At 54.0% G+C, this 18866-nt stretch overlaps 1 protein-coding gene across 1 annotated transcript in view; it reads right to left on the bottom strand.

Moving 5' to 3' along the window:
* WNT7A (Wnt family member 7A) overlaps positions 1-18866 on the bottom strand; it is a 63390-nt gene that overhangs the window by 25971 nt on the left and 18553 nt on the right. Inside the window, exon 3 of the mRNA XM_003132396.6 lies at positions 15791-16062. Within this exon, the coding sequence (XP_003132444.1) occupies positions 15791-16062 (272 nt within the window). The remainder of the gene's footprint in view (positions 1-15790; positions 16063-18866) is intronic.

Raw genomic sequence — 18866 nt, 5'->3', positions numbered from 1 at the left:
AGAGAGTGTGGGGAGAGATGGACTGGGAGTTTGGGGTTAGTAGATGCAAATTATTCTACATAGAATAGATAACAAGGTCCTACGGTATGGCACAGGGACCTATAGTCAACATCCTGTGATAAGCCATCATGGAAAAGAATATAAAAAAAGAACACACATGTATATATATGTGTGTATATATATATATATATATATATATATATAACTGCATCACTTTTCTGTACAACAGAAATTAACATAACATTGTAAATCGAATATACTTTGATAAAAATATAAATAAATTTAAATATCAAATCTCTATTTACCAGTGGCCCATTGGGACAAATATTGAAGACACATCCCTGGAGTTCAAAGAAGAGAAGAAGCTTTGCTCTGAGCCTAGACTGTCTCCACAGAAGCCTCCTGCAGTGCATAGTTTTTTCCCAGCCACATTGGGATCATTTGGCCAATTACCAATATTATGTCACATGGTTGTGACTGCTACATAGAAAAAGAAAACATGATGAGGACGGAAGTGGTGAAGCAGAAGGAGGGCAATTTCAAAGAGAGTGGTCAGGAGAGACCTTCTTAAGAAGGTGATATTGAGCAAAGACTTGAGGTGGGGGGGTGGTGAGTGTCTGGCTGGAGAACGTTCCAGGCAGAGGGAACAGCAAGTGCAAAGGCCCTGAGGCAGGGACATATTCAGTGTGCTTGAAAAACCGTGTAGGTAGAACAGAGTGAGCAGAGGAGAAGTAGGAGATGAGGTCAGAAGGTCACATGAAGAGCCTGGCCAGCCTCTGGGAAGATTTTGGCTTCTGCTCTGGGTCAGGTGGGAGCTGTTGTGAGGCTATGAGTGGGGAGGGGATTTAACTTACATCTGAAATGGCTGCAGGGGGCCAAGGTGGGAACAGGGAGACAGGTAGGGAGGCTCTTATGTACTCCAGGTAGGAGAGGATGGGCTCAGGGGATTCTGGATAGATATTTTAGAAAGAGCCCACAGGCTGGCTGTGGGTGTGGAAGGAGGCGTCAGGACAAACAAGGGTCTCAGCCTGGACAACTGGGAGGACCAAGCTGCTAGTTCCCAAACCAGGTCGAGGGTAGGGGTATCTATGGAGGGAGGATCAGCAGGGAGCTATATTCAATATCCTGTGATAGAGCTTCCCTATGATCCAGCAATTACACTCCTGGGCAGGTGGCACTCCTCGGCCAGCTGACCGCCTGGAGCAGGGACGGGAAGGCAGCTGGATGCACAGGGCTTGAGTGTGGATGGGCAGTCTGGGCTGAAGACCAGACTTGACAGATAGCTCTGCAGGTTCCAGGATGTAGCACATGCTTGGCACCTGTAGCATGGGCTGAAAAGGACACAGCCATGGCTCTCTCCACAGGTGGCAACTCAGACATTCCTGAGAGGCCCAGGTGGACCTCACCAGTCACGGAGCGTAGAGAGCCAATGTGGGGTTGTCCCCTGGTGACCCCCCTCTGTCTAGTGAAGTGACTAATCTCAACTCCAGGACCTCCCCTTCTCCCCCAGGCCTCCTAGTAGGCTTCACAACTGGTACATGGGAAACACAGAGCTTTAGCGCTAGAAAGACCCTTAGGAATAGAATACAGGAATTAGAACCTCATTGCGGCTTTAAAACACCTGCTACTCCTACGGCCGCTGGTAACAGTACTGACAACATTCATAAGGGCAGCTGCTGCCTTCTGAGCACTTAGTATGTGTGGGCCTCGGCTCTTCCAGACATGAGCCCATCAACCTGACTGGCGGCGGAGAGAAGTGCAATTATCATGGCCTTTCTCCCTGGGGAAACTAAGGCTTGGTCACGCAGCAAAAAGATGGCAAAGTCAGGGTTCTTCTGGCCAGGTTCCTCAGCTATGTCATTCCCACCTCCCAGCACAGAACAAAAGCCTGACATCCCTCTTGAGTCAAGAGCACCGCGTGGCTGGGAGCCCCAACCCGCCCCCACCCAGGATGCTACAGCCCAGGAGGGAACAGCCCCACAGATCTACCACCTGGTCAGGGCCTCAGGCACATTGCCTGCAAAATGGGCACACACTTGGAGGAATGTTGTGAAACTTGGCCAAGGAACAGAAATGGTTTTGCAAATTAGGAAGTGTTTTACAGGAGTTCCCGTGGCGGAGCAGAAACGAACACGACTTGGAACCGTGAGGTTGTGGGTTCGATCCCTGACCTCGCTCAGTGGGTTAAGGCCGACGTTGCCTTGACTGTGGTGTAGGTCGCAGACACAGCTTGGATCTAGTGTTGCTGTGGCTGTGGCTGTGGCCGGCAGCTGTAGCTCCGATTAGACCCTTGGCCTGAGAACCTCCATATGCTGCCGGTGAGGCCCTAAGAGGACTAAAGACAAAAAAAAAAAAGGAAGTGTTTTACAGAAGTTGTTAGAATGATTATTATTTCAAAATGCTACCAGTGCTTCCAGGTCTAAAACAGACATTCACAGGACTGAAGATGAAAAAGAGACGCGTGGGTGGCAGAGGCGGGAGGTGGGAGGGAATCCTGGCTTTCTACCTGGGCTGCCTCAGCACACCACGTAAGCACCCTGTACCTCCGTCCCGGGCCTGTAAAATGGGAAGAATGACACCTGCCCAGGCAATGGTTCATGGATAGCGGAGCACAGGGTGTGTCAGGCGCTGGGAGAGGCACAGGGCAGGGGAGGGCTGGTCTTTCCCAGCTGACACCCCTGGCCCGGGGCCTGCCCCTTCCACAATGCCCCAGGGGGAGGCCCTGAGATCAGGTGAGCTCTGGTTCGGCTGCAGCAGGGACTGCCCAGGAGCCTGGACCCTGCTCAAGCCTGTCCTGGCCCTCCACTGCCCATCTGTGGAGTTAAGGCCCCCCAAGGCTGTCAGACCAATGAAACAGATTAACTGCTACAGACGGAGCACTGGCTGTGTGTCTCGAACACACACTGCAAGGCAAAGATTTGAGGAAACCCCTCTGTTAGCCAAGAAGGCCTTTTGTGGGACATGACAGCACCTGGATATCTCCTCAAAGGACACGCCAGTGTTCAGGATTAGGGCAAGAGACACTGCCGCCCTGGTGCCAATTCCTCCTCCCTTTCCTGGGCCACTCCTGACCCCACCGCCTGCCCCCCACCCTGGGCTCCCCCTCCCCTGTCTGGGCAGATTTGATAACACCCGAGAGTCCCACTGCCTGTCCTGAGGACAAAGGCGACCATTGTCCACGGTGGGCGCCTTTTGACTTGGTCTCACCGCAGTGTAACTGAGCCCCCTCGGCTTCACCTCACTTGGGAGGCCTCTGGGGGCCTCATCATGCTGCCCCCTCCCACCTCGGCCGGTTTCAAATGCGCCCCCTCAGACGGGCCAGCACCACACTGGGTATTCCTTCCAAGAGAACTGAGATGGTCACTATTTGAGCCCCGCCTGGGGCTGGCAGGGGGCCTCTAACCACCTACCAGACCTTTCCAGGTCTCCTGAGTCATCGCACCAAGGTCTGAGCCCAGCACTGCAATGACCAGCCAGTCCACTGGCCCCTCCTGCAGCGATGGAATTAACAGGGGAGCCACGCACCACGTGGATACACAACACTTGAAATGTGGACTGAAGGGTTAATCTTATTGATTTATAATCACTATAAATAGCCACGTGCGGCCTGTGGCAACCAAATAGGACAGCAGCTTAAGCATTTTAAATTCATTTCGTCATTTAATCCTCACAATACTCTATGAAGCTAGCATTGTCCATGTTTTACAGATGGAGAAACTGTGGTACAGAAAAGTGACTTAACATACCCAAGGCCACTCAGCTCAGGAGCAGGCAAGCCAGGGATGGTCTCCAGGGCCCACCTCCCAGCCTGGGACAAGCCATTCTCAGCCCACCCACCTTGTACTCAGGAAGGCAGAGAACAGGCACTTCCAACCCCCCAGCCTGCCAGTCCTCTAAGGGCCCCTTCCGGACACCAGCCTTGCGTTCACATCCCCCACATAGCTAAGAGCACCTACTGTGCCCAGCTCCAGGAGATGCCAAGATGCCTGGAAGGACAAGGAGAATCTGGCAGGGGGAGAGGATGTGGGTCCCCAGCTGTCTTCCCGATGCTGAGCACACCCAGACGCCCCATGATGACAGGAGGAATGCCAGGTCCCTGCACAGGCATGGACACTCCGGGGCAGCTCCTTGTCCAGTCCCACCCAGACCCACCATGAAGGTCCAGGACCACCTCCTGCTGGGGAGGGGCCGTGTGCAGACCCCTCCACTCCATACAGCCAAGCTCCGTCCTGGCCCAAAAGAATATTCTCACAGACAAGACTGGCCCAAGGACTGTTCCAGGGCCACAGTGACCAGAAGGGGACAGGACAAACAGTGCCTGAATAATCTACATGCCCGAACCACCAGATCCTGGGGTCTTTGGGGGCTGGAGACCCGAGTCCCCAAATCTTAAGACATCTTGGAATTATGAGATGTGCAAATGGGGGGTGGGGTGGGGATAAACACATCTGAGTCCAAAAAGCCCTGGGGTTCAGAGGTAAAGAACTGAGTCTGGAGCCAGACTGCCAGCTGTGTGGCCTTGAGCAAGTCTCTCTACCTCTCTGCACCTCCATTTTCCATCAGTAACATGAAGAGAGCGACAGAGAAGGTCAACTCACAGTACTCGCGGGGATTTCATCGGGATGTACATTTCAAGCCCCAACACACAATCTAGTGTCTAGATTCTCCCAGCAAACAGGCACCTGCCCCCCGGCTGATTCCGCCTTCTCATCAAGGCTTCAACCTGCGTCTCCGTACATCCCTCCACCCAAGGTCCGGGTCCTGCCTGCCACCTTCCCACTCCCCAGTGTCCAGACCTTCACTGACTGGGGAACAGTGACAGTCCCTGAGGTTGCCCGCTGCAGCCCGAGTTCCTCCTCCCAGGCCAGGGTGTCCAGCAACCTCCTCTGGGCCCACCCAAGGCTGCCCATGTCCACCCAGGTTCCCACGAGGAGAGGGTCCCAGCAGCCCAGAGCAATGTGGGGGGCTGAGGACTAGACTCCTCGGAGCTGGGGGCCCACAGACCTGTCCCTTCCCTGTGGGAAGGGCTGCTCCTGCCCCGCCCCTGCTCTCCACTCCCATAGCCCCCATCGCATCCCTTCCCTCCCCAGCACGGGCCACTGCTATCACCTCAGCATCACCCACTGGACCTGGCTGGGCCCTGCCCTCGCTGCATCACTGGAGAAAACTGGAAAGACCTCAGCCCTGAGACTGAGCTGGTTCCACTCCAGTGCTACTCAGCAGCTTCTACTCCAGACCTGCCCAGCTCCTCTTTGGGGTCTGCGCAGCCCAGCCGGGCATCCCGCGGGCTGTTCCCAGTGGACCTCCCAGCCCCACCTGCCTCTGCCCTCCTAGGAGTAGGGCGAGTTTGAACTGGGTACCCGATCTGGGTGCGAATCCTGCCCCCCCTCCCCCCCGCCAGCTCTCTTGGTTGTGTGTGGCCTCGGCTGGGGCCCTCTTCAGTGGCGTCAGTCTTTCATCTATTCAATGGGCCCAAGGAAGGGAGTATCCGGTTCTGAAATGGTTCTGCAGTTCTCAGTACCATCTGCAGACCACTCGCCTCCACAGGGCGGCCAGGGCCAGGTAGGGTTGCCAGGCTGGGCTCATGATAGACAGAAAATGAACCTCGACATGGATGCACTTAGAAATTACAATGCTAAGTGAAGTTGATCAGACACAAACGTCGTATGCTATCACTTAAATGTGGAATCTGAAAAAAAGGATACAATGGACCTCTTTGAAGAACAGATACTGACTCACTTTGAAAAACATATGCTTACCAAAGGGGACAGGTTTGGGGGAGGGATGGACTGAGGGTTTGGGAGAGAAATGCTCTAAAATTAGGTTGTGATGATGGTTGTATAACTATAAATATAACAAAATTCATTGAATTAAAAAATTAAATTAAATTAAAAAAAATGAATGTTGCCTAAACTTCATACCTCACACAAAATTTAACTCAAAGTGTATCATGGGAGTTCCCTGGTGACCTAGTGGTTAGGATTCAGAGTTGTCACTGCTGTGGCTCAGTTTTGATCCCTGACCAGGAACTTCTGCATGCCATGGACTTGGCCAAAACACAACAGCAAAAAACCAAATATAATAACAACAAAACCACATCATACACTTAAATGTAAAATGCAAAATTATAAAACTTTTAGGAGAAAATTCAATTTGGGAATTAGGGTGAGGCAAGGAGTTCATTTTGTTCTGTATTTTTGTTGTTGTTGTTATTTTTAGGGCTGCGCCCTCAGCATATGGAAGTTGGACCCCGGCTAGGGGTCCAATTAAAGCTGCAGCTGATGGCCTACACTAAAGCCAGAGCAACACCTATGCTGCAGCATGCAGCAATGCCAGATCCTTAACCCACTGAGCAAGGCCAGGGATCGAACCTGCATCCTCATGGATACTAGTGGTGTTCTTAACCTGCTGAGTCACCACAGGAACTTCCAAACACATTTTTAAAATAAATTTTAAAAAGAAATAAACCTTAGTTGATTTTAAACTAATTAATTAAAAAAAAAAGGATGGACTTAAGTGTAAGATGTAAAATGACAAAGCTTTTTGAAAAAGAAAAAAAAAGTAGGGGAAAATCTTCAGAACCAAAAGCTCAGCAAAGATTTCTTAACACAAAATCACTATCCAGAAAAGGGAGATTTGATAAATTGGACCTTATCAAAGTTGAAAAGTTTTGCTCTGCAAAAGAGCCTATCAAGAGGAGCCTATAATTGGAGGGAAAACCCTGCAAACCAGGTGTCTGACAGAAAACTAGCATCTAGAACATACACAGGAATTTCGAAACTCAACAGTAAAAACCAAATTTACTTAGGAGTTCCTGCTGTGGTGCAATGGGATTGGCGATTTCTCTCCAGCACCAGGACGCACGTTCAGTCCCCAGAGCAGTGCAGTGGGTTGAAGGATCTGGTGTTGCCACAGCTGTGGCATAGGATGCAACTGCGGCTTGGATCTGATCCCTAGCCTGAGATCTCCATATGCCTCAGGACAGCCAAAAAAGAAAGAAAAGAAAAACCTACTCAGAAAGTGGACATGAGACATGAACAGACATTGTGCTGAAAAGGATGTGTGGCTGGCAAATTCACACACGGGAAGATGGCCCACATCACGAGCTGTTAGGGCAGGGGTCATGGTGAGACTGGCACATACCTCTCAGAAGGGCAACACTAAACAACAGTGACAACTGGATGCTGGAGAGAATACAGAAAAACTAGATCCTGTGTATACTGCTTATGGGAATATAAAATGGCACAGCCACACTGGAAAAGTCTGCACTTTCGTACAAAGCTAAACACACAACTACTGTACAATCCAACCTTACACACTTGGGCATCTACCCCCAAGAGATGGAACCTCATGTCCACACTAAAACCTGTGCATGAATGTCCACAGCAGCCTTATTTTTAATAGTCTTGAACTGGAAACAACCCAGACGTCCTTTAGCAGGTGACTGGTCAGAGAGACAGGGGCACATGGATACCATGGAACTCAGCTCAGTACAAAAAGGAGCAGGCTAGGAGTTGCTGTCATGGCTCAGAGAAAATGAATCTGACTGGTATCCATGAGGACAAAAGTTCGATCCCTGACCTTACTCAGTGGGTTAAGGACCTGGCGTTGCCGTGAGCTGTGGTGTACGTCACAGACGCGGCTTGGATCTGGTGTGGCTGTGGCGTAGGCTGGCAGCTGCAGCTCCGATTCACCTTTTAGCCTGGGAACCTCCATATGCCATGGGTGTGGCCTTAAAAGATAAAATAAATAAATAAAAATAAAAATAATTAAAAAGGAGCAAACTATTCAGAAATGCAACGAGGTGAGTTGACGGGACTATGCTGAGTAGAAAAAGCCAGTCTCAAAGGTTACATACTGCACAATTCCATTTCTCTAACACTCTCAAGATGATAAAATTGTGGAAGTGGAGAGCAGATGAGTGGCTGCCAGGGATGGAAAGGGAAGGAGGAAATCAGCTCCAATGGTGGCACAGAGGTTCTGGGTTCTGAGTCGTCCTGTGTTCAAAGCCAGAGCTGTCTGGGACCATGAACTACGGCTTCACGAGCTGTCAGGAAAAACTGGGCAAAGGGCACACAGGATCCCTCTGAATTCTCCCACCTGCATCAACCATGTCTCCACTTCACAAGTTTAATTTAAAATTGCACGAAACTAGTTCCTGTCATGGCTCAGTGGAAACAAATCTGACTAAGAACCATGAGGTTGAGGGTTCAATCCCTGGCCTTGCTCAGTGGGTTAAGGATCCGGTGTTGCTGTGAGCTATAGCGTAGGTCGCAGACACAACTCGGATCTGGTGTTGCTGTGGCTCTGGCGCAGGCCAGCAGTTGCAGCTCCGATGAGACCCCTAGCCTGGGAACCTCCATATGCCGTGGGTACGGCCCTAAAAGGACAAAAGACGAAAATTAAATAAAATTGCAAGAAACTCCTTTCAGTTTTGAGATGAACAATGAATACATTGCTGCCATAAGTTTGCCTCACACAAAATTTGGGGCATACTTGTATTGAAAAGCATTCATCATCTCAAATGTAAGCTGGGAGTCTTGTTTTTTACCTGGCAACCCCTACTCTCAGGAAATTCCCCCAGGTAAGAGGAGACACCTGTCATGCATTCAGTCACTCAACAACTATTTTCTGAGCACATAGTCTGTGCCATGCACTGTTCTAGGCACAGAGGATACAGTTGTAAACTCATGCATGCCCCCCACCAACCTCATGGGGCTGACAATGTAGCAAGAGGAGACAGTAAATAGAGACATAAAGAGCTGTGTAAATAACGTAATTTCATATGGCGGTAAGTCATATAGAAAATAAACAACAAAAAAAATTAAAAATAAAAAAAAGGAGTTCCCGTCATGGCACAGTGGAAATGAATCTGACTAGGAACCATCAGGTTGCAGGTTTGATCCCTGGCCTTGCTCAGTAAGTTAAGGATCCAGTGTTGCCATGAGCTGTGGTGTAGGTCGCAGACGTGGCTCAGTTCTGGCGTTGCTGTGGCTGTGGTTATAGTCAGCAGCTATAGTTCAAATTGGACCCCTAGCCTGGGAACCTCCATATGCTGTGAGTGTGGCCTTAAAAAGACAAAAAGACAATTCAAAAAAAAAAAAAAAAAAAAAGGCGGCATGGTGTACAGAGAGAGCGACATGGTTGTAGGGGAGGAAAGTCAGGGAGGGCTTCCCTGGGGAGGGGGCCTCTGAGAAAAGACCTGAAGAATAGAAGGAACCAGTTATGCAAACATTTGAGGGAAGGGCATTCCAGACAGGGAAATAGCAGGTGCATAGGCCCTGGGGCAGGAACAAGTTTGACTCCAGGAGTGTGTGGTTGGTGTCCAGTGGGATCCAAGAACCTTGTAGCCCCCAACACACATGTCAGAACTACAGGACCCTTCTGAGACATAAGGTCCCATCATAGAAGAAACTGAGGCCCTGGAGGGCCAGGATGTACCTGAGGCCACCCTGTCCAAGTCCCTCAAGTTCTAGCTGGAAGCCTTTCCCTCTGGGAAGGGAAGAACCCACATGCACACCTGACCTGGAGGGGAACGGAGGGCCCGCAGCCCGCGGAGGCCTTCTCACAGGCGGGGCCTGCTTCCTCAGGCCCTCAGCGTGCCACTGCTGACCACTCTATCTGGTCAGCTATGCAAGTGGCCCTCAGGACAGCAGAGAGGAGCATAGCTGAGCAAGCCTTATCTGGGCCCCGCCCCAGCTGCCAGAGGCCAGGTCCCTGGTGTCCCCTGACTCACAGGCCTGCCTACAGCCAGGGCAGGGTGGGAATCCAGCTCCCAGCAGCGCCCGGACCAGACGGGGCAGGGCAGGAAGGGACAGGACCAGCGCCCTCCGTGCGCAGAGGCTGGGCAGGCACTGGGAGGTGACTTCTCACTCGGTGAAATTCCAAGCCCCTGAGCTCACCTCCCTTGGAGCAAGCGGCACATTCCAGCAGGGGCCAGCCCCGTCCCAGCTGGGCCCCCATTCCCAAGGCTGCCTCTCTGGGGAGCAGTCACCACGCTCCCAGGAGGCGGTTGAGGCAGGCCCTCCCTCCCAGGGGCCCCCCGAGTTCCCAGCACACTTCACCCCCAGTGAACAGCCAGACCTCAATGGCATGCCAAGCCCAGTGCAGTATCATCAGAGAAGGGTGGAGAGGCCGGCCCCCTGCACCCTGCCTGGCCTGGCTTCAGGAGCCCTGATGCATCAGAGGCCGACTCAGAGCACAGTGCTCAGGATGCATCCAGAAGGGCCCACCTTCCCGTCTGCTCTTCTGCTTCCTCAGCCCACTTGTCCTACTGTCCATTTCTCCAGGGCTGTGCCCAGCTCCAGGCTTTCCCACAAGAATCTTCCTGCTGGGCAATCCTGCCAAATGCCTCCTGTTGGTTGGTGGCTGCCAGGAAGTGGCTCCAAGTGACTTCTGTGCAGGCCCCAGGGGCCCCTGGCATGTCTATCTGCTGCCCCAAAGCACCCTAGCCATCATCTCCCCTCCAGTCTAGTGAGGCATGGTGCCTACCTAGCCACCCCAAATTCCACCCAAAGGGGGTCCCGCCGCTTCTGCTCCCTGAAGAGCCATCCCTCCCTCCCACCCATGGCCCCAGCTAGACTGAGGCACCAGCTGCCATCCTGCCTCCTGCACTCTGTTCTCTACTTCGTCCCAGAGAGGGCCAGACCTGCCCATAGCATGCCCCTTCCAGAGCTTCCTCAGGAACTGCCAGCATAAGGGGGAAGCCCACTCCTGGGCTGGGCACTCCAGGCCCTGCATTTGGCCCCAGCCCCTCTGCAGCTTTACCACCCATTATCCCCTTCTTCCCAGATACACAGGGTCCGCCCCCACCTGAACAGGCTTCTTAGGACTTCAGGCTTTTATTTATGCTGTTACTTCTTGCTGAACTTCCCTCTCTCCCCATTGCCTTGTCTACCCAGAGGACTCCTATTTATCCCTCAAAACCCTCCTAGTGAGGAGCCCCCTCCACTTGCCTCTAGAGGTGTCCTGACTTCTCCAAGAAGGAGCTGTTCCCTGTTCTGAGCTCTCGCGCACCCTCTGCCTGGCCTTTCTGCTGTGGTTTATGGCCCTGAATCCGCATTTTTGCTCCTCTCACCTGCCTCCCTCACTAGGCTGAGCGCCTTGAGGGGAAGAGGGTGTGAAGTTCACCTTGTCACTGCCCAAAAGGTTGGAAAGAAATGATGCAAAGGCACAAAGATCCTGCTGTCCCGAGATTTCACCCCCTGATTTGGAAACCTTTCTCCCTCCCCACCAAAGACCCTGGTTCCAGACCACATGGGTGAGGGTGGAAAACATCCTACAATCCCAACCTGCACACACTGTGATTTCAATTCCTAAATAATGGCCCTCAGATTCCAATAGAGAGTATGATTCTAGAATCACCTCCCCAGAGATCTGTTGGTTCTCCCGTTTCTGTCTTCTAACCTAACAACTCTGATTTGACACCACAGACCACACAATTGCAGGAGCCAGCACCAAACACAGGGGACAACCGTGGTGCCACGTATCCCACCCCAAGCCTTGCGGCCCCATCTTCAGGGAACAGCCTGGCTCTGCCTGGGGCCAGACCCAAATGGAGATCTGTGAGGGCAGAGACCCTCCCCAGCTGTTCCTTCTGGTTGGCCAGCAGAGGCCATGGGTTCCCCCGCAGCCCAAGGGGCTGCCTGGAGGATAGGCCCTGGGTCTCCCCTCAGTGGGTCTGCCACCACCCCGCCCCGGGACGCACACTCCCTCCCCAACCCCTCTCCACCCTTTCTCTTGCACCAGCTGCCAACAAGCCCCAGAGCCTGAGGTCAGGTTGGGTCTTGTCTCCTTGTGGCAGGAGGAGGGAGCCAGTGATAAATGCATCTGTGCTCCCTTCCAGGACGTGTAGCCAGGAGCAGCTGCAGGCTGGTCCAACTTCACTGCGTGTGGGACACATGGAAGCCTGTGGTGGGAAGAGGTTCTGGGACAGGGTCTCATGTCCCTGAATAAATGGCAGGCTGCAGGATCCCAGGGGTCTCCCACGTGTGCTCTCATCTGGCCCTGACTGGCATCCAGAATAAACTGAGGATCACAGACCCATCTGATAGATGAGAAAACTGACGCCCTGAAAGGGATGGAGCCCAAAGCTGATGTACACTGACCCTTACACATGTGCCCCCCACTCCCCAGCCCCAGCTAGACAACTGTCCTGCCCCTAATCACTTGTATACCTGTCTGGGCCCTTGGGTACCCCATGGCAGGGAGTGAGGGGCTAGGCTGGAAGACCACCTTTCTACTGTGCTCTGGCTGAGTGGAGTGGCCACTGCCCCGGGCAGTTGAAGGCCAGCCAGGACTCTCTTTGGGCCTCTGTATGTACCTCCGCACCGCAAAGGGGCTGGACTAGTGGTTCATCAGGCCTTTCTTGCGCACACGGGGAGCTCCAAATTCTACCTTTTGGCTCTGGAAAACATACAGTGCCTGGTTGAACTGCTGTTCCAGGAAGCCACCCTCAAGGGTCCTCTTGAACCAGTGAGGCTGGGCGGGGGACAGGTGTGGGGCAGGGCCCTCCCCCTGGGCTGGGAAAACCATTCTAGCTCAGAAGTATCAAGTCAGGGCAAACCCACACTCCACCAAGATGCCCAGAACCTGTTCCTGACCCTGCCCAAGGCCTCACTCTGTTCTGTGACTTGCCCTGTCTCCCCTGCTCCAGAACTACCAGCAGCTCCCCAGTGACTGGCGGATACTTAACCATTCACTTCACATAGACAGACAGCGCCTCTGGATGTCAGGCCCCGGGGTGCAGCTGTGAACACATGCAAGAAGTCTCTGCCCTCATCAAGCTCATGATCTAAAGTAGGGAGAAGCCCTCAGAATGGGGCACCATCTGGGAAAGGCTGGAAGGTGTTGAAAGGGAAGGTTGCCTGAGGAAGAGATGCCTGGGCTGGGACTCGAGCAGTTAAGGACAGGGCAGCCCCAGGAGACAACCCACAGCTTTCACCCCCTGGCCTGGCAGGTGACCTTGAGCCCCCCTCCCCCACCCCCACCGCTGCTCCCCCCCCTTCAGGGACCCACAGACCAGCCAGCCTGGGCCCCTGAACCTCTGGGCCTCTGGCCACGACTTCTTCACACCAGACCTGGGTGACCTCCATCTCTCCTCTACCAAGCCGAAACTCACTCCTTTTCTGGGGCCCACCTGCTCCAGGAAGCCCCCTGAGGTTGGTCTTATGACGTCTGATGGCTTCCATCATCTGCCCGGACAGTAGCCATGGCCCTCGCGCCTTTGAAGCTGGTGGCTCAGAAAACCCTCCCCCACCTGATGTGCCCAGGAGCTTCCTGACCCCCAGCTAGGCACCTCGCCTTTACTACCTGGGGCCCAACCAGGTGGCCACACGAGAGGACAGTGAGAGGGAGAGGGAAGCCACCTGTCTTCCTGTCCACTCCCCAGGACAGAGCTTCAGGGCCAGGAGGGAGCCTGGACCTGTGATCTCAGCCCTGAGAAGTGATCTGACCACAGAAAGTGGGAGGAATGAACCGCTGAGCACCCTGGAGGACTGTGCTGCCCGGAGCAGGCACTCCCCGCTGCAGGACTGGCCAGGTAGGGTTGGCAGGGCCTTGCAGTCTCCCCCGGGGCCTTCATCCCAATGCAGGCCAGGTAAACAGCTGCTCTGTGACTCACTGTGGCTCTGGGAGGCTTTGACACATGGATGTGGCTGGAGGCTGCAGAAGAGGGAGAGGGTATAGGAAGGCAGGGGGAAGGACCTGGCACTTGCCAGGTAGCTGTGCACCCAGGGCCTCCTCCCTAATGAGGGGTGTGGGCCACCCCAGCCCTGCTCACCAGATAGCTCCCTCCCGAGTGACACCTGGCTCAGTATGTGGCCACACCTACCTCGTGCCAAGCCCTGGGTAAGGGCTCTCCTGCCTCCTCACCTCAGCCTAAGGGCACTCCTGCCAGTTCTGCTTCCCTACCATGAAGAAATGAGTGACGGAGCCAGGATTTGAACCCAGGTCGTCCACTGCCAGCCCCGCTCAGACCAGCAGCCTGCATCGCACAGAAAATGCCAACCAGAAAGCCAGGCACCAGCTTCACTCTGCCTTTGCTCAAGGGGCATGTTACTTGGCCACTCTGTGTCTCCACTTCTTCATCTGTAAAATGGGATGACAATGCTCCCATTCACAGGGGTGTCATGAGGATTAGTGAGCTGACACGTCCGGAGCTAGAGGCCTGCTGGACCAGGAATGTACTCGAGCCAGACAAGATCACCTATGGGCAGGTGGGCCACCCTCAGACAGCTTGTGGATTTCTCAGCCCCTACAGTAAATTTTTTTCTTTTCACATAAACATGCACATTTTTTTTTTTTTTAACAGCCGTACCTGTAGCAAGCATACTGACATTCTTAGGCTAGTGTCAAATTGGAGTTGCAGCAACAGGCCTACATTACAGACACAGCAACACAGGATCTGAGCCACATCCGCACCCTGCACAGCAGCTTGTGTCAACGTCAGATTCTTAACCCACCGAGTAAGGCCAAGGATAGAACCTCCATCCTCATGGACACTATGCTGGGTTCTTAACCCACTGAGCCACATAGGAAACTCCTCCTATTTATATTTTTAAAGAGTTACTGGTGACTACCAATTTTAAATGCCAACACCTAAAAAATGAAGTGCATATGCATGAAAATCCGAGTCTAAAATCAGAGGATACAGCCACCCTGGGCCTTAATGCACTGGAGCTAGGCTGGGGGCCCCCGGCATGGGGTCTGTGTTCCCCAACTCACTGCAGCCCTATGCAGTGTCCTTCTTTTTTGTCACTGTTGCTCCTGCCTGGCTCCCCAGGCACCCGTGTTTGCAGCCCTCTGCAGTAGTTCCCCCCGACCCCCCCATAGCTGGCACTAAGCCTTCCCTCCCCATCCTCCCCAGCTCATGGAGCCGACAGCAGACCTTTCCCCTCCCAGGACCTCCTGGGGCTGCGGGCTCCAGACTGGGCTCTGAGCACCTCAGCCCATCCAGGCACTTCCAGAGCCCACTCCCAAGCTCAGGCCTCAGCCCAGGATACCACCTGGGCCAGGGAGCACTGGCTTGGGTACCTGGAGATGCCTGTTCAAGCTGCCTCTGTTCAAACACAGTACTTCCTAGGACAGGGGTGAGCTCACATCTTCCTGGATAACTCAATCCAGTTCTCAGTGCACTAGCCAGTCCTCACACTGGCAGGACCAACCCTGCTGGGACACCCCCACCCCATGGGGTCTCACTGCACGCTGTTTGGGCAGGTCCATCTGCTCCCTTGCCTGGGACAGCAGCTCCTTGCAGGATGGCATGTCCAGCCCCCTTTCTAACCCAGCCACCTCCTCCAGAAACATCCCAGGATAGCCCTGACTCTCTTCTGAGCTGAGCCCAGAAGGTGGGAGGACCAGAGAAGGCAGGGAAGAGAGCATGGTCACCTCCATTATTTTGAGCTCCAGATCTTGGTTAAGGTGACCAAGGATAGGTTAACCCTGGCAGCTGCCCCACAAGGATGGCTCCTATTGAACTCACCTCAACCCCTTCCCACAATTGGACTGTGTACAGCTGACTTTATGGGCCCACAGATGAGAGTTCACATCCGTCCCTTTTTCCATCTTGCTGAGTTACATTCAATATGTTTTAACAGAGACTCAATGATTCAACCTCTTTGGTAACTGACAAGCTTCATGCCACACAGAACTCCTGACCAGCAGCAAACCAACAACAGATTCAAGCAGAGCCCTGTGGCCCCTCACCAGAGACCCAATACCAGTCGTTCCAAACAAGCTGTTTTGCAGCATCTCTGCAAGAGCTGCCCGGCTCCCCTCCCTGGCTGCCTACCTTTCGGCCTGCCTCGTTATTGTGTAAGTTCATGAGAGTCCGGGCATTCTGCTTGATCTCCCGGGCATCCACAAAGACCTTGGCGAAGCCGATGCCGTAGCGGATGTCGGCAGAGCAGCCACCCCACTTCCAGCCCTCGTCCCGGTGGTACTGGCCTTGCTTCTCCTTGTCGCAGCCACAGTCGCTCAGGTTGCCCTGGGTGCAGGCAGCAGTGATGGCGTGGGCCACGCCGGCAGCGATGATGGCGTATGTGAAGGCAGCCTCGCGGCTCCCTGTGGGGAGAGGGTGGGAAGACGGGGGTCAGGACCGGAGCATCCCAGGAGGGCGCCGGGCCCAGGGTGGAGGGGTGGGGAGGCTGAGTTTGCCATGCAGGATGCACAGAGACTGTTTACACCATGGAAGCTCTGTCCTGAGCACCCCTCACAAAACGCCTGGTCCCTCCCTGTCACCGAATGCCCTTGGGGAGTTGCCTGGGCACTGGAGGAGGGAGGCAGGCAGGCCAGCCACCCAGCTCTGGGAGGCCAGATGAAGACACACACACACTGATATGGCCACGGACGCTGCGTGTGCATGCATGCGCACACACACACACACGCACATAAGCATACACAAAACTCGCAGTGCCTGGTGACGAAGTGTAAAGCAGCACTTCTTAAACACTCATAATGAACACAGGCTCTGGGGCCAGAGGCCTGGGCTTGAACCTGAGTTTCTGGCTCTGACATTCAGCCACTGACAATCCTTCCTATATCTCAGCGCTGTAAAATGGGGACACAGCAATGGTCCCTTTCTCACAGGAATGGCAAAGAATGACAAGAGTTTGTCCATGCAAAGCTCTCAACTCTCGACCTGGCTCATGGCACCTGCCTGACACAGCAGATCCTGTGCTCACGACCTTGCTATGTGTCATGATTGCTGTGTCACCTACCATGTATGGGTCTGTGCCCTTTTCTTCTCTGTGGCCCCCTCACTAGACTGTGAGCATCTCCAGGGAAGGCCTGGACCTGTGCCCCAGGGCCTCAGTCTGACCCAGAAGATAAGGGCTTAGAAGGGGAGGGACCTGCAGAAGGGAAGGCAGAAGGGACAAAGATGGCACTAGGAGGGCAGTAGGGGTCTGGGAAGCCACTGAGGTATCACTTTTGCATAGGTCTTCCCAGCTGCGTGGACCCGGCCCTGCTCAGAGGCTGGGAACCATCTCTAAGGGCCCTGCAGGACGGTGCTGGGTATCAAGTGGGGTGAAGGGTACTGAGTGGCTGGGGTGCCAGAGACAGAACCCTGGGTGGGGAGTCGCTCGGGCCTGGTGCAGTTATGTGCCTCCACCCAGCCTCCCAGCCTCTCTGGGCCCAAGAGTAGTGGCTATTGCACAGGATGGAGATGAACCAAGGCCATAAGTACTGGGCGGCCCTGAGTACCAGGTAGCCAGCAAGTCGGCTTAGAGCCGGGGTGGGTGGGGGTCAGTCAAGCAACTGGAAGGAAGATGCCCCAGGGGTGGAGGAATGGTCCAGGAGGTTGGGGTCTGAAGCAGCACCTGAGGAGGCAGAGGAAGCAACAACTTCCAAGATGCCTTGAGCCCCGGGTCACTGTGACCCAGAGGCAGGCACATCTTTTTTCACCCACCACGCCTTGCCTTCAAGGTTCCCTCACCTGGGCTGCTAAGATGCAAGCAACCTGCAACCTAGACCCCCAGCCACCTCTCTCCCACCCTGCAGGCACAGAGACCTGTATGCCTGCTGGACCAATGGCTTCGCCATGCCGTCCCACAGCCCTGACATTCCATGACAGCCCTGTTAACATAGCTGCTGAATGCCTGGTTCAAGAACCAGCTCAGCCACTGGCTGACTGTGACTTGGCCAAGTTCCTCCTTCTGAGCCTCAGTCTGCAGGCACCAGCTCACAGCACCGAGGACCGAACACATAGACACATAATGTACTAGAGGAGATAGTGGCAGTGAGATGAGACTCTCACGAGCGTCAGAGAGAGAATGATCAGGTGGAGGGTGTAGAGAGGAGAGGACTGGGGTTGGGCAAGGAAATCCCTGTGCCGCCACTTTAGCTGTGTGACCTTGGCTGAGTCACCCAACTGCTCTGTGCTCTAGTTTCTCCACTGTAAAACAGGATGACGGTCACCCACTTTATTTAGGGAGGTTGAGAGAACCAAGAACTGTCCCCAGGGATGAAATTATTGCAAAGTGCAGTGGACCCACCAGCAGCTGAAGGGAGACTGTGTCGCCTTCATTAGACCCAGAAATAGAGCAGCAAGTTCATGGCCAGGTGGGGAATGGGGTGGCTTGCCCCCTAAGACCTGCCCTTCCCCCAGGGTCCTCTCTGGGTATGGGGCTGGGGACAGTGTGCGGGGCTCTGCCACCCAGGGGGTGGTGGCTCTGGGACTCTCTAAGCCCCCTGAGGACCACATGACAATGCAGGTGCCAAGGGCAAGACAACTAACCAAACACCACTGTGCTGACAGATGGCTCTGGTTCCCACCCAGGGTCTGTGGCCCATCCCCCAAGGTGGGTGGGAGAAGGGCAGCTTCTCAGCTACAACTCCCCTGAACTCAAGGTGCACTCCAGACCAGAGCAAAATCTCCTCAAGGGCATGGCCTTCCCTGCCCGCCAGGCTGGCTGTCACCTCTACACCCACTGCCCCTGCACTCACTGAAACAGAGGGACCATCATTCTTAGCTGCCCAGCTCCCAGAGACCCAGGGACTGGCTGATCAAGTCCAAGACTTGCAGATGCCAAAGGGTCACCACTGACTCCTGCCACTGACCTTGACATGGGCCTTGCCCACCAATGTTAGACTAAGACTGCCCCATTCCCCCTGCTTCCCCTCCTCACTTATCATCCGGGACACTGCCCTGGTCAGTGGGCTGGCAGTGTAACTAACGTTAGGCCTATTAACCTGTTTAAGCCTCTGTCACTTCCTCTGTGAAACAGGCATGACAATAGCATCTACATACTGTGGACTAGTGAGCGACTGAGTCCCAGGGTGCGGCATTTGGCACAGAGTAAGAGTTCCACAAATACTAGCCACTGTCCTGTTACCATTATTACCAGTGAGTGGTCCCATCTCGCCTG

The sequence above is a fragment of the Sus scrofa genome, chromosome 13 (genome assembly GCF_054392235.1).
Source record: "Sus scrofa isolate SSC_HxYL_T2T_F1_AM1 chromosome 13, Sscrofa_HxYL_maternal_Yorkshire_Landrace_v2.0, whole genome shotgun sequence".
NCBI lineage: Eukaryota > Metazoa > Chordata > Mammalia > Artiodactyla > Suidae > Sus > Sus scrofa.
Note: the sequence above shows the minus strand (reverse complement) of the source record. Positions and strands in the feature narration are given on the sequence as shown.